Here is a 15,945-nt window from a genome sequence, read left to right as displayed (position 1 = left end):
TGGGCTATCACGGCACTATTATGCTCAACTTCTTAATTTTAATGTATTTTATTTATTAAATGCGCTGTTCTTGCTGCATCTAATGTTTTAAAGTCTTACTTATTAAAATAATTAGTTATTTAATTGTTTGCACTTACTCGAACTTATTGTTTCTCCTTCCATTGAGTTAGTAGTAATATTACTATCAACAATTTCACTGTCCAATGCAGTTTTATTCTCGTGATGTATCTCTTGCTTTACAAGGTTTAAAGCAATTTCCAGTGCGTTGAAGATGTTGGTAGCTATGAAAGCATATCATAATTAAAATTTTACTACTTGCAGCTTACAAATGTTAATTATAAAATGATTAATAAATAAACAAATAATTAAATATTTAGAGATAGTCTATAGTTTAATATTTAAATTTGTTTTGATATTCGAACGATTATTATCAATTATTGTGGCAAGGATATAAATAAATAAAGTATACCAAGTGAGGTTTAAGCCACGAATACTCATTTTGAACATTTGATCATTGCTTTATTAACATTAATTAATTTATAATAATTAATGATCATCACACAAAACAAAACTGATGATGAAATTAAAGTTAATAATATTACTAATAAATACTAATAAATCTACTAAGGACGCGATGAAGTTAGATTGAAATGTATGATATTATTTTGTGAATCTGTGTCGCTACCAAAAATGCGACAACGCTTTGTTCCATTTTTGGATTTGTGGGATTACACCAAAAACAACAAACTAAATTAAATTGAAATAATGACCTTTTGCAAAATTAAAGCTTATTCTAAAATCTACTAGCAATTGTTTTTATACTTTAGGTGTTTTGTTACTGGTTACCTCCAGAAACTTCAAGTTCAGATACAATGACTTTCGCTTTAGCAATGTTTTCTGGCGTAGCACGAGCTGGTGGTACTAGTTTGGTGGAAGGCATGTTCCACATTGACAGTACTTCTTCAGCCTCCTTTAAATCATGTACCTATTAAAAAATATCAATTGTTTTATAAATAAATTATAAATCAAAAAAGATCCTTAGTTGGATCATAATCCTTTAGATAGTGATTGAACTTTACATAAAATGATATTATCATTGCTTACTCGCAATTAGTAGACAATGTAGGATCAGCCTGGTCTAACTCGTAAATGGAGCCTATTATTCCTGGCACCAGTACACGTGGGCATGATTTGTATAGTAATTACTATAAGTTAATTTAAGTTTCTTATTGCATTCTTCCTCAATACTAAGAAAAGTGGGAAACAAAGAATTGCCAAACCAATAGAGATACTTACCAACACAAACAATAGTAAAAATATAGAAATTCCTTTTCATCCAATGTACGTATAAAATTCAAAATTAATTTATTTCAATTAGGCTTAGTTTACAAGCACTTTTGAAAAGTCAAGTTTTGTAATAGTTTAATTTAATCTAAAGGTGGTAATAATGGTCGAAAACTTAAAATTAAAGTTACGAGGGTTCCAAAGCGCCTTGGTCCGAGAAGAGCCCACAACAAACTCAACCAAGTTTTTTTTTGTTTTTGTTTACCACCATTTTACAAACTTATTTAAAACTAAGCACACAGTCGTATAATGCAGTTTAACACCAAGTTTTTTTATCATTTATGTAATCATTAACACTATAGTAAGACTTTTATAAAAGCTTGCGTTTAATAAACACTTTGAACTCTATAGAGATAAATAATAATAAATAAATAAATAAATATACTTAAACAATACACATCACTATCTAGCCCCAAAGTAAGCATACAGAGTAGCTTGTGTTATGGGTGCTAAGATAGTTGATATTATAATATTAATATACAATTATATACTATGTATAAATACACACAGACACTGGAAAACACCCATACTCATCACACAAATATTTTCCAGTTGTGGGAATCGAACCCACGGCCGTGGATGCAGAAAGCAGGGTCACTACCCACTGCGCCTGCCTGCGTAGATATGATGAGAGAATGATCTTGTTGATTTTGGTATTAAAATTCTTTACCTTAACGATGGAGTTGAATTCGACTATGTTGAAATAGTCATTTTCATTGAGATCTGAAAGCATTGCCTTCATTGCGTTACGTAGCTGGTCTATTTTACGGTCCATCATAGATGTTGATGTATCAAGCACGAATACCACGTGCTTACTCATTGGCGGAAGCGCAGATGGAGCCAGAAAATGAACAAAATAACCATCATTTACCTGAAATATCAATTCATCCCATTTATTTGTATCTCTGAAAGTTTTATTGACCAAATTAAAAAGCAAGTTCGTCATCAACCCATATTCGGCTCACTGCTGAGCTCGAGTCTCCTCTCAGAATGAGAGGGGTAAGGCCAATAGTCCACCACGCTGGCCCAATGCGGATTGGTAGACTTCACACACGCAGAGAATTAAGATAATTCTCTGGTTTGCAGGTTTCCTCACTGTTTTCCTTCACCGATTGAGACACGTGATATTTAATTTCTTAAAATGCACACAACTGAAAAGTTGGAGGTGCATGCCCCGGATCGGATTCGAACCCACACCCTCCGGAATCGAAGGCCACTGGGCTATCACGTGCCTTTAAAAAAAAAAGCAAGTTATCTATCTATTTACCCAAACCGATTTGATTTAAACTTTTTCAACTTCAGTTTGCTTTTACAATGATTTACACTAACTAATTACAATACAAATAGTTCGAAGAGCCGATGGACGTTGGGGTCCCAAAGTGCTGGAATGGCGACCCCGCACTAGTAAACGCAGTGTTGGCCGACCCCCCACCAGGTGGACTGACGACATCAAGCGAGTCGCAAGGATTCGCTGGATGCAGGCGGCTCAGTATCGTGATGTTTGGAAGTTTTGCCCTACAAGAGGCCTATGTCCTGCAGTGGACGTCCATCGGCTGATATGATGATGATGATGATGAAATACAATACTATTTAAATTACTAGTAACTTACCTAACCTAATCTTATTATAAAAATAAAATACAAGTAAATATAAAATTATACCTACAAACTTAGGCGTCGCAAAATTCATCCGAATCGATGATCATTGGTAAAGTGCCCAGAGGGCTGGCAGTATTGCCACGTTGTCCGAATGTATGTATAACAATAATTTTACTTACTTAATTGAAGAAATATGGGGATAAAATAAAATAAAGCACTTGAGGATAGTGTACCTTCCCAATAGAGAAAGAATTGTTGAAATTGGTTTAGTAGTTTCAGAGCCTATTCAATGCAAACAATCAAATATTTGTAATACTAGTATAGATATAGTATACTGAGTGTTTGGATACATTAAAAAATATGATGTTTTTATAATTTATTTTAGACTTTTAAAATTAATATAAATCGCAGAAAGGCTTATACGTACCAATATTTCACCTTTATTAGATTGTTCTACATCATATTGTATTACAAACTGACCGAGAACTATATCATCATGGTCGTTCTCTTTTTTATGATCATAACCAATGTGGTATTCGAATGAATTTCGTTCTTTTAATTTTTGCTAAAATTAAAAATATACTTCAAGATTGTACATATATTAGATATATATTTAAATAATAATAAATAGTTATATTCAGATATATAAATAAATTTTAATGAAGATATAATTGTATAAAACTCCTTTATTTGATTTCAGGTAGCAACTGTAGTAAATGTTTAAAATAACTAAAGTTCTATTATATATATTCATTTCTTTTGACCCTGATCTAAATAGCTCAATATAGATATGAATACTTGTCACATAATGAAATAATTGTCTCATAAAAATCTGTTAATATGGAATGTTACACAAACTAACTCAATCATAAGTACCTCATATATTTCTGCAAGTCTTCCTTGTTCTATTAGATCGGGAGTAAAATTTACCATTACTTCATGTTTGGTGATACCATATTGAATACCTGCTTTTAAATTTTCTGCAAAACGTAAGAAAGTGATTATTGATTGATGATTATTCTTATTCATTTATATAAAAGCAAAGAAATCATTTAGGTCTACGTACTTACGCGCATCGTTCTCTGTCGCATCAATTTCATTACCAGTTCGAACTTCGGGAACAAAAAGTTTAGTTATCTTTTGTGATTCCTTGATATGTACAACTATTTCCATTTTTGGCACGGTAGCGCCGGGGTGCAAGTTTATTGCATGATTGTACAATCCGTTGCGACGGACAAGGAAGTCTTCGTATCTCAAATCGAAGATGGCTGTAGAGTTGCCTTCTACGTTGACCGATACCGTGAAATGGTTCGAGTCGCGAGCTCTGTTAAGTGTTATTTATTATTAATTTTTAATCGGTACACACTTTATTATTTATTTATTTTTTAACTTTAGTTTTATATTTTTTTTTAAACTGACATTCAAGTGCTATGAATTCTCTAAAATTCCATGCTGTAATATAATTTTTGATAATATTTAAGATTGTTCGTAGTTTCTACATAATTAAATGGCTTTCAAAAGTGCTAATGAAGTTTTCTTAAGTCAGCCTAAAATATTAACACTTATGTATAGGTTATTAAGTTTACTTTCTTCCACACACGTTATCAACCCTTATACCTATTTTTATCTTCTTACTTGGCAGAAATGTGAGCTGCACTAATTCCCTGCGATACTGCATTGCTGTAAATTTGTGAAGCTTCTTTTTTTTCTTTAATATTTGCTTTGTAAGCTATTCCATTTAAAAACCTACAACAAGAATAATTAATCAATATAATAATAACAACTTTTCATCATTTATGATAGATCAATTGCGCAAAACTAGAAAGACTTTTAAAAAAGAAACAATCTGACAAATTTTTTGAATCTAATTCGCAAATAATATTTACTGAAACTTACTAATAAATATTTTGTAATGCAATTTGGGTTAGTCACGTGAGTTATCACAGACGTGAGAGCGTAACGCAGGGCGATTTCTGAGTGCTCGCGTATTTCTGTTCATAAATACACAGATACTGAAGTTACTGATGTAGGCTGTGGCTGGCAGCAACATGCGGCAGGTGGTCTGTTGAGGTTGGCTGTCGGGGTTGTACACGTGAGTATTCACAGACGTGGAAGCGTAACGCAGGGTGATTTAAGAGTGCACGTGTATTTTTGTTATTAAATACATAGTGAAGTCACTGTTGAAGGCAGTGTCGGGCAGCGGCATGCGAAAGGTGACCTGTCGAGGTCGGCTATCAGGGTTGTACACGTAAATGATCACAGCCGTGAGAGCGTAACGCAGAGCGATTTCTGAGTGCTCTTGTATTTCTGGTATTAAATACGTACATAGTGAAATTACTGATGAAAGCGGTGTCGGGCAGCAGCATGCGGAAGGTGGCCTGTTGGGGCTGGCTGTCAGGGTTGTAGACGTGAGTGATTACCGACGTGCGAGCGTAACGCAGAGCTATTTCTGGGTGCTCTTGTATTTCTGGTATTAAATACGTACATAGTGAAGTTACTGATGAAAGCGGTGTCGGGCAGCAGCATGCGGAAGGTGGCCTGTTGAAGCCGGCTGTCAGGGTTGTACACGTAAATGATCACAGACGTGAGAGCGTAACGCAGAGCGATTTCTGAGTGCTCTTGTATTTCTGTTATTAAATACGTACATAGTGAAGTTACTGATGAAAGCGGTGTCGGGCAGCAGCATGCGGAAGGTGGCCTGTTGAGGCCGGCTGTCAGCTTTGGAGACGTGAGTGATCACAGACGTGAGAGCGTAACGCAGGGCGATTTCTGAGTGCTCTTGTATTTCTGTTATTAAATACGTACATAGTGAAGTTACTGATGAAAGCGGTATCGGGCAGCAGCATGCGAAAGGTGACCTGTCGAGGTCGGCTATCAGGGTTGTACACGTAAATGATCACAGACATGAAAGCGTAACGCAGGTTGATTTAAGAGTGCACGCGTATTTTTGTTATTAAATACGTACATAGTGAAGTTACTGATGAAAGCGGTGTCGGGCAGCAGCATGCGGAAGGTGGCCTGTTGAGGCTGGCTGTCAGGGTTGTAGACGTGAGTGATCACAGACGTGCAAGCGTAACGCAGGGCGATTTCTGAGTGCTCTTGTATTTCTGGTATTAAATACGTACATAGTGAAGTTACTGATGAAAGCGGTGTCGGGCAGCAGCATGCGGAAGGTGGCCTGTTGAGGCCGGCTGTCAGCGTTGTAGACGTGAGTGATCACAGACGTGCGAGCGTAACGCAGGGCGATTTCTGAGTGCACTCGCATTTCTGTTATTTGTATAGGTTCGTGATCCATTCCATTGGAGTCATTAGGAATTGTAACCTGTAAAGTTATAGGGAAAATAAATTAGTTATCAACAATTATCTGTATTAATTACATTAGGTAGCTAACAAACGTCAAAGTTAGTAAATTAGCCAGCAGTAGTGGACTGTTCAAGCCCTCAAGTTAGATGAAAATGAGCTGTAGCAAGTAAGCAGCTTTTGTTACCTGGGATCCATTCTGAATTTACAGAATACTGAATAATATTGAAGAATAATTAATAGCTCGTCTAGTCGATGGAAATAGGTGTTTATACGCCTTTAATAAGTCCTTAATAGTCCTCAGTTTTATGGACCTTTAAGCTAATGGGAAACTTGGCTATTGGGATAAAAAATTAATACACACTTTAGAAGGGTGGTCGTCACGAAATATCACTCGTTCATCTTGAGTTGGAAGAGCTGCAGAATAAGCACTTGGCGCTTTTACACAGCAGAGGCATATTATTGATATCCATGATTTCATTATGATAATCTGCAAATATTTTATACTAGGTATACTGTAACTTTGCGGTATTGGTACTACCATAACTAGTCTAACTAATGAAAAAGAAGGAAGACAATAATTAATAATTTATTGAATAAAAACAAGAGATTCCTTTATATTACCGATATCTGTCCAGTAACTTGCTAGTAATAGTTTATATACATATCAATCGTTTGATAATTAATTTAAACGTTATAATTCTATCAATTTCATCATTCGCCACGCACTATAATCACTGCACGGTCGAAATTAAAAATGATGTGATAATTTTTTCATTAACAATATTGACAGACATCCGTGTCTCCGTCTAAAGGAACGTAACTTGTTTATAGATAGACGATATATATGTATCGAGCCATATTTAATTATACGTAAATAAATTACAAACTGATAAGCAGTTGGGATAAACCAAACTATTATTATAAAATAAGTCTGACCTATCTCGTAACGTCTTTGCGTCTTGGATGCTGAATAAAATTTTGACATTATTGGTATATGAGAAATAGAAATAGAGATCAGAAGTTAGGAATTTACCTCCTCGAGGAAGAATTTTTCAGTATCCAGTTATCGAAAATATAAGTGTTGTTTAATAAATAATTCAAATACATTTATCTCTACGTTATTCTAAAAAAATACCAAAAATGGTAAAATGGTATAAATGGTAGCAATGCACATCAATTTTTAATTTTTTTTAACCGCATTTTTTCTTTTTCATTAAAGTAAACAGCGTATAGTATATATTGGTAAGTAATCGACTCTTCTGATAACTCAGATTAAAGGTTATCATATAAGTACATTGTTCTTCTAATTATACGAGTAGGTACTAGACGAACCGGTCTAGCTTTGCTTTGACTTATGTATGCGCTTCTTCCCTATCTACCCTACACCTACCCTACCCTACATGTTTGCATTGAATAGGCTGCGAAAGTACTGAACCTATTTGAAAAGTTCTTCCACTGTTGGGAAGCTAAACTATACCCAAGTGCAGTAGGTTATAATTTATCCCCGTATTCCTACGGGACCGGAGGAATACGGGAATAGGTTACGCTAATAGTAAAGCAATTTTGTAAAAATAACAAGGTATCTGCGATCATTACTTTCGGAGCTACACCGATTTAAGGGGTCTTATTTATTTTGCAAATATCTAGTCAATCTTTGCTTTTTATGTATAAATTAGTTAACATTGACCTTATTTACCCGAATGTATCATAAAAATCAATATATTCAAACCTAGTCATCATCCCCATTATATTTAAAGGTAGTGGAGCTGGAGAAAAATAAAAAAGCTATGTAAATATATAACAGATAAACTTTAATATACATATGAATTGAAATGATAAAATACATTGAAATAAAAAGAAAAATCTTGAATCACTATGAAATTTTGCAATTTCAAGGTTTGTCAACCTCGTTATTGGGACAGCAAACACCAGCGTAACTGTAAACAAAAAAACAAACGTATTATTTTTAAATATTATACATGAACGTACATAAACAGGCACATCGATTATATTTCCACAATCGCAAACGCTTCAATAATTAAAAAATGTATGTACCAACACATTCGTTATCGACTAGTAACGTGATCACGTTATCGATCGGATCTGTCATTTCCATATTTTATGCGTTAGCGTTAGCGTTTGTCGAAAGAGATTCTAAGTGCCTCTAGGGCCACAATAGATAGAAACAGAAAATTGCACTCGCAAAATTAAAACAAAAAAAAAAATCCTTCCTACTAATATCATAAACGCGAAAGTTTGTATGTATGTTTGGATGTTTGTTACTCTTTAACGCCCCTACTACTGAAGCTATTTGGTTGAAATTTGTAATGAAAATAAATTTTACTCTGGATTCTATCTGGATCTACTTTTTATCCCGAAAAAATCTATGGTTTCCCGAGATTTGCGAAAACTGATGATTTTGATGATATGAATGTTTGTTACTCTTTCACGCCTCGATTAGTGAACCGTAAATACTGCATATTGTACCTGTTGTTGATAACACAGTAACTATTACTGTATTCGTCGACTGTGAGGGTTTGGGCTACGCGGCACCGTGTGAGGTACACGCAAGAGTTCCCAGTGTTTGCCCCCACTGAGGTCTGGCCCCACCATGTTGAGCATTGGGCGTCTCCACCAGCCTCCTTTGGCACCTGGCAAATAAACGAAACAACAACCAATTTTTGTAAGGCCTGCAAAACTACTAAATCTGGCACAGTCGGAAGTTCTCAAAAAAGGTTCAATCCCCAGAATAATTATTTAATAGTTTTTTTTTTATATTCCAAAGAATGATGACTTAGGTCTGCAGGCTAATTCACTATCTTTTTTCATTAAAAAACCCAGTTTTTGTTCTTGAATAATATTGTAAATTACTGATGCGTCGGTTCGTGTCGTACTGACTCGAGAATATATTACTTTTTGAATTTCGTATTTGGAGCGGCTACGACACCGTAATGTTCCATACGCTCCATCTGTATATCATTGATTAATCTGTGATTTAACATAAACACGACCTCTAGCGCAGTTTTGGCTGTTGGGTGGGTTTTGGGTGGGTAGCCCTTGACTACAATCTCATCTGATGGTAAGTGATGATGCAATCTAAGATGGAAGCTGGCTAACTTGATGATGAAAATCCACACTCCTTTTGATTTCTATACGACATCGTACAGGAACGCTAAATCGCTTCACGGTACGTCTTTGTCGGTAGGGTGGTAACTAGCCACGACTGAAGCCACGACCATTTAGTCATTAATTTAATTTAGTCTAAAATGTAACAAAATTGTCTCTATGCTATATTATTGTTAAAGTTATTTCTAAGAAAATATTATTTTAGTTAAAGTTATTTTTAAGCTTAGTTGCAGATGGACACCAAGGTCAAATCTTTGTGGTTTTTGTGGTTGTCCGTTTAATTTACCTTTTTATGTTTTGTAATTTATTTTTAATAAATAAAAAAAAAACCAGCCTGTCCTGGACCAATTAAGAAAACCTCAATGGTCCCAATCGGGGATCGAACCCAGGACCTCCGTCTTGTAAATCCACCGCGCATACCACTGCACCACGGAGGCTGTCAAATACTTACATTAATATCTTCGGTAAGGTCAAGTGTGATCTGAATTCCATTATTTTCGAACACTAGTGCACTGATGTTCTTGTTGAGTATCGATGATGTCCACTTGAAGTTTTGAAGATGATATTTGTCTAGAGGAGACGCAGGTGCAGGGTCAGGTGTGGGTGCAGGTACAGCTTCAGGTGCAAGTACAGGTGCAGGTCCAGGTGCAGGCCCAGGTGAAGGTATTGTTGAGACGTCGGGAGCTTGTAGTGCGTCTGCTGCAACTGCTGGGGCTGGTGCTGGTATAAAAGCTTGAATTGCTGGTCCAGGGGCTCGACGTACTGCTGTCTTAGACAGCATAGCTGGTGCAGCTCTAGATACAGCTGTTAACAAAACGGAGTTATTAGAATAAACGCTAATTCATATAAACGAGTAAATAATATTATGATTTAATTAATAAACATAATAACAAAATGTGATCAGTATAATTAATTATATTTATAATACCAGATATTAATTAATTCATAACCTAACAGCCATTTTTTACCGACTTCAAAAAAAGGAGGAGGTTTCTCAATTCGACCGTATATTTTTTATGTATGTTCGCGTATAACTTCCTCGTTTAAGGACCGATTCTGATGATTCTTTTTTTATTATAAAGGTGATATTCCAAAGGTAGTACCATGATAAGGAAACCAGGATTTGATAATAGGACCCTGGAGAAATTGAGAGGAACTTTTTAAATCGTAGGAGCGGCCAGTGCATTTCTTAATTTTTTCATTGAATACTTTAAAGAACTACATTTGAATGAAGGTCTAGAGTAGAGTAGAGAGAACTGATGATGGAGCCGAAACACAGATGAGGGAACTTGTCAACGGTTTACAGCAGTTACCTTGTAATTGGGCTTGAATAATTTGTATTGATGAGATCTTTACATCAATATGGGTTGTGACTGTCATTAAGGGTCTGGTGATGAAGACGAAGGACAGTTTAGGAAACTCCTTAACGGTTTAGGTACAGCAGTTACATCGTGTTTGAGTGTGATTTGTTTTTATTGATGAAAACTTTATACCAAGATGGGTTGTGACTGTCATTAGAGGTCTGGTGATGGAGATGAAGGACAGTTAGGAGAACTCTTCAACGGTTTACAGTAGCTACCTTGTGATTGGGCTAGAAAAATTTGTATTGATGAAAACTTTGCACATAGATGGGTTGTGACTGTTATTAAGAAGACGAAGGACAGCTAAGGAAACTAAGTCATCGTCGATGATGGTTATCATACAGTACATAATTCACTTTTTTTGGGTATTCATATTTCGTACTGACAAATGTTAACACTAAAAATGGAAAAATAAAAAAATTTAATAAAAAATTTAAACGGCTCCAAAATTACATAAATGTTTCCACTAAACTTAAAAGCGAAATATTGTGGAAACATTTATGTGATTTTGAAATCGGTTGAATTTTTTTTTTTAATATTTAAGTAACTTCAATAATGATGATGCATTGATGATTAATTATAACTTATTATGTATATTGTACCTGCATTAGAAACAAAAGCCGGTGAAGCAGCAAACTGCGCGCCACCAAGAAAACCAGAGCTTGCTGTAAAATTACAAGCTACATTCAAATCACTTATTTTATTATTATAAAAGTTTTTCGATAACTTAAGGTGGACTCTGAGTTTCATATTTGTTTTTACTTTAAAAACCCTTTTTTTGAGTAACTATAGTTTAACATATTGGTTACTCAAAAAAAAAATATTATTTACTTACGTTGCTTGTCAGCGGATTCGAGGTCGACAGCGTTTGTCGCGTTCGGTTTTACTACTACTAGTGACGTCAGAGGTGTTACAAACTCATACTGAAAACAAACAGTGATTAAAGATAAGCGTCCACAAATCCGCATCGTACGTGTCGGACGCATCGCATCAAATGGATTTTAGTATTCTTTATATAGAAATTCATACAAGTGCGTCCACTGATCCACATCGTACGGATCGCATCGAACGGATTTTATCTAGCGTAAAATTTTAAACCCGTTTGATGCGATGCGTCCGATGTGATGACTTTTCCCGTTGACATATTGACTTTTGTTAATGATCTTTACGGAATACGTATTTCATGTTAATTATTACAGGTAGCTGTCATGTCAAAGTTAGTGGATTGGCTGGCTGGCCTGTAGCCAAGTCACAACAATTCTCTTTCTACAAACGTTAACGCTCTAAAACTAAAAAAATGTATGATCATGTAAACAACCCATTAATCAGATTTGTCATTCCCATACATTTTAGTTTTCGAAGCGTTAGAGTTCGTAGAAATGAATGAATAGAATGACCTAACAAATTAACTAACTAAAAATGGCGATGTAGTTAGTATGTACGCCGTAGAAGTAGGTGCAAGAGGATTACGAGCAAAATCTCTCTATAACTTGAACGAGTATCCAAAGCTGCTCTAATAGGATCTTACACATTTGGTTAAGTAGGGAGAACAACACGAGCAGAGAAGGGGAGGGTTGATCGATCGTCAAGGAATTCCTTAACCCTACATCCAGTAGTCACAAGTCCTGGACTTTGCTTGGTGTTTTTCTCTCTACCACGCGGTGGATCCGGCACCTGCACGGTGAATCCATAGAATGCTAAGATATTCGTCTCTCTGTGTAACTTCGGCTCAAGCCTTGATGACTACTAATACTATTAACCTTAGCTAATACAATTTTAAAAGTACCAGATATAATTTGATACACAGTAAGTTCGTACAGGATTGAAATAACTCGTCTTCTATTAGGTACTTGTTGGTATCTTAATATGGAATGAAAATTTAGATGTGGTTACCTTAAGAGCAATATTTAGAGCCTTTTTCTCGGCACTGGTTTTCACAGCTTCATCATCAGTAGCATCGCGTTCGTCCAGCAGTTGCTTGATGTTCAGGTAGGCCCAGAGCCGCTCCAGAGGCAACTGGTTAGTGCCGCACTTCACGGTTACTCTTGGGTACACTTCGTAGGGAATCTGTTTTGAAAATCAATTTGAACTTTTGGCTTAGTGAACTCATTAAACTTTTTGCATAGATATACTTCTCGTTATCAGCCCATACTCACTCATTCACTCACTGCTGAGCTCGAGTCTTCACTCAGAATGGGGTTAGGCCAATAGTCCACCACGCTGGCGCAATGCGGATTGGCAGACTACACACACGTAGAGAATTAAGAAAATTCTCTGGCATGCAGGTTTCCTCACGATATTTACCTTCACCGATTGAGACACGTGATATTTGATTTCTTAAAATGCACACAACTGAAAAGTTGGAGGTGCATGCCCCGGACAGTATTCGAATCCACACCCTCCGGAATCGGAGGCAGAGGTCATATCCACTGCTTCCACACACTTATGATATATTTATAATATTACGTTTTAACTTTTACTTGTTTGCTTTTGTTTTATTTGCCTACTAGGTGCCGCCGCGCGGTTTCACCCGCGTGGTTCCCGTTCCCGTAAAAATACGGGGATAATATATAGCCTTCGTCGATAAATGGGCTATCTAACACTGAAAGAATTTTTCAAATCGGACCAGTAGTTCCTGAGATTAGCGCGTTCAATCAAACAAACAAACAAACTCTTCAGCTTTATAATATTAGTATAGATTCATTATTTATTTATTACATTATGTACCCACTGCATGTACCTGTTAAGGCGTCTTCGAGTAATCGGTGTATATACATAAAAAACACCAATCAACTTGAGAATCTCCTTTTTGAAGTCGGTTAAAAAGGAATAAAATAGCTTTAAATACTTACTCTAGAAAGACCATCTTCACTGCCATAGTATCCAGTAACATACGGCGAAATGTCGTACTCAGAAGCGTCGTCGTCGAGTTTACCAACAACCACGATTTCGGAGCCCGCGTTGATAATGTGATACTGATTACGACTCAGTGTTCCTATTTGTATCTAAAAACATCAAGAATTTTATTGAAAACAATCGGACGCCAGAACTTCGTCCGCGTGGAATTCAGTTTTTCACAAATCCCTCGGGAACAATGGATTTTTCTGAGATGAAAAGTAGCTTATGTGTTAATCCAGAGTAAAATCTATTTCTATTTTAAATTTCAGCTAAATCGCTTTAGTAGCCGCAGCGTAAAGGAACAAACATACTTACACACACACTTTGACGGCCTCTTTAATGGATTTACAAAAAAGGTCCTGGGTTCGATCCCCGACTGGGCAGATTGAGATTTTCTTAATTAGTCCAGGTCTGGCTGGTGGGAGGCTTCGGCCGTGGCTAGTTACCACCCTACCGGCAAAGACGTACCGCCAAGCTTTTTAGCGTTCCGGTACGATGCCGTGTAGAAACCAAAAGCTTCCATCTTAGACTGCATCATCACTTACCATCAGGTGAGATTGTAGTCAAGGGCTAACTTGTAAAGAATAAAAAAAAAAAAATGGAAATAGATTTTACTCTGGATTAACATATGGGCTATTTTCATCCAGGAAAAATGTATCCCGAGGGATTTAAAAAAAGATACAAATGACAGTATTGACATTTACCTGTTCACTAGGATAGTGGAATTTCACGTTAGAGAGTAGAGGAGAAGAGACCTTGCGGTACATATCGACCAACTGGTTGCCTGTGTCATAGTCTTCGTAAAGGTACTGTGAAAAGCCGTTGTTACGAAGGGCGAGCTTGCGAAGGAAGGTGGTATCCGCGTCTCTGCCTGTGAACATAATATCGTCCATTTTAGAATTTAATCTATCGTTTCGTTGCAAGAACCAGCTCATGATTAAGGGCCCCGTATGGGTTGGAAACTAGTCGGGCATACTCCAACGTTGTATCACGTGAGTTTTAACCGTGTTTTTTTTATCAATTAATATATCGGCCAATGGGGATGATGACTAGGTTTGAAAATATTTATTTTTATGAAACATTCGGGTGAATAAGTTTATATAGTTAATATTAACTAATTAATAATGAATTAATGTAACCTCGGATGTTCAAATTAACCGGACACATTTACAAGATATGGGGGTGGAATAATCAGGGCCGATCGCGAAATTTAATAATCTTTGAAACATAATAATTATAATAGTTTAAAAAACTAAAAAACACGCTCAAACCCTTTCATTTGATACTTATACCATGGGGGTGCATTTCAAATAGCCTGTCTGCCATAGTGGACGTCCGCCATATTGGGTTTAAGTCACATGACTATTTTTTTCGTATTCCTGATAGCAAACCCTTTAATTTGATTTAGAAATTAGTGAGTATAAAACGAAAGATTTTGTATTTTATATTACAAAAAGTGGCAGGTAAAAGGTGTAGGTACTAATTATTATTTCTAGCTATATAAATGAAGGTAATTCATGACTGTTGAATTTTCTAATTTTAAATTTTAACTTGTTAGTATACAATATGTGATAAAAAAGAAGTCAAATACATAGTAAGGCAACACATAACATGTACGGTAAGAACATGTGTACATAAAACACATATGACCATAAAACATAATTATATAGGTAAACATAAAACATATATAAACAGGCAACTCGTACAAAACGATCTGCATCTTGTTATCGCCGTTTAGTGTTGGAAATAGTAGTCTGTGACGAATATGACGTCGCTCGATCTTGTGTTGGCTTCAGTGTGCTCGTGGCGTTCGAGCCGTCCACATCTCTTGTTGTGTAATTCTTTATGGGTTACTTGGGATAGGCGGGGAGAGTGACTTAAGTGGAAAAGGGGAGTGTTTGATATCAGTCAAAGGTACCTTTAACCCTACTCACATCGTTCACAAGTACGTGACTCCACTCAAGGTCATTCTCTGCCATTCTAGGATCTTATTTTGGTTACAGTTTGATTTATTAATTAAGTTGTCCTGACAAGTGTTGTGAATCATAACCTTTGTTCGACATTAGTTTTCTTATATTTGTAATCACCTTTTGAGTCCTATAATAATCTACATTTCTAATTCGTTACAGCAAACATTTGGAATGCCCTTCCGGCGTTTGTGTTTTTCTGACACTTATAATTTGAACACCTTCAAAGCAAAGTGAATAGGCATCTCCTAGGTAAGCGAGCTACAACTTAGACCGCATTAATGCTTACCATCAGGCTTAATTGTAGTCAAGGGCTGGCCTATATTGCATAAAAAAAATATTATAAAC

General features: G+C 36.0%; 2 protein-coding genes across 2 annotated transcripts in view; both read right to left on the bottom strand.

Annotated features, from left to right (window-relative positions):
- The window catches only part of LOC112058422 (inter-alpha-trypsin inhibitor heavy chain H3-like), a 22,381-nt gene extending 15,658 nt beyond the window's left edge, over positions 1-6,723 (bottom strand). The window contains exons 1-8 of the mRNA XM_052891583.1: positions 6,607-6,723; positions 6,068-6,264; positions 4,578-4,688; positions 4,013-4,266; positions 3,819-3,922; positions 3,370-3,507; positions 847-985; positions 138-281 (exon numbers count right to left, since the gene is read on the bottom strand). Of these exons, the coding sequence (XP_052747543.1) occupies positions 138-281; positions 847-985; positions 3,370-3,507; positions 3,819-3,922; positions 4,013-4,266; positions 4,578-4,688; positions 6,068-6,264; positions 6,607-6,723 (1,204 nt within the window). The remainder of the gene's footprint in view (positions 1-137; positions 282-846; positions 986-3,369; positions 3,508-3,818; positions 3,923-4,012; positions 4,267-4,577; positions 4,689-6,067; positions 6,265-6,606) is intronic.
- Positions 6,724-8,049: 1,326 nt separating this feature from the next.
- Positions 8,050-14,523, bottom strand: LOC112058424 (inter-alpha-trypsin inhibitor heavy chain H4-like). The gene is made up of 8 exons (XM_052891582.1): positions 14,335-14,523; positions 13,585-13,737; positions 12,626-12,799; positions 11,568-11,655; positions 11,335-11,397; positions 9,823-10,175; positions 8,733-8,896; positions 8,050-8,182 (listed from the first exon to the last, which is right to left on the bottom strand). Exons 1-8 carry the CDS (start codon positions 14,521-14,523, stop codon positions 8,137-8,139), a joined length of 1,230 nt encoding a protein of 409 aa, XP_052747542.1. The 3' UTR covers positions 8,050-8,136.
- Between the last annotated feature and the right edge of the window lie 1,422 nt (positions 14,524-15,945).

The sequence above is a fragment of the Bicyclus anynana genome, chromosome 4 (assembly GCF_947172395.1).
Source record: "Bicyclus anynana chromosome 4, ilBicAnyn1.1, whole genome shotgun sequence".
Lineage (NCBI taxonomy): Eukaryota > Metazoa > Arthropoda > Insecta > Lepidoptera > Nymphalidae > Bicyclus > Bicyclus anynana.
The sequence above is the reverse complement of the archived record's forward strand: the minus strand, read 5'-3'. Positions and strand labels throughout refer to the sequence as shown.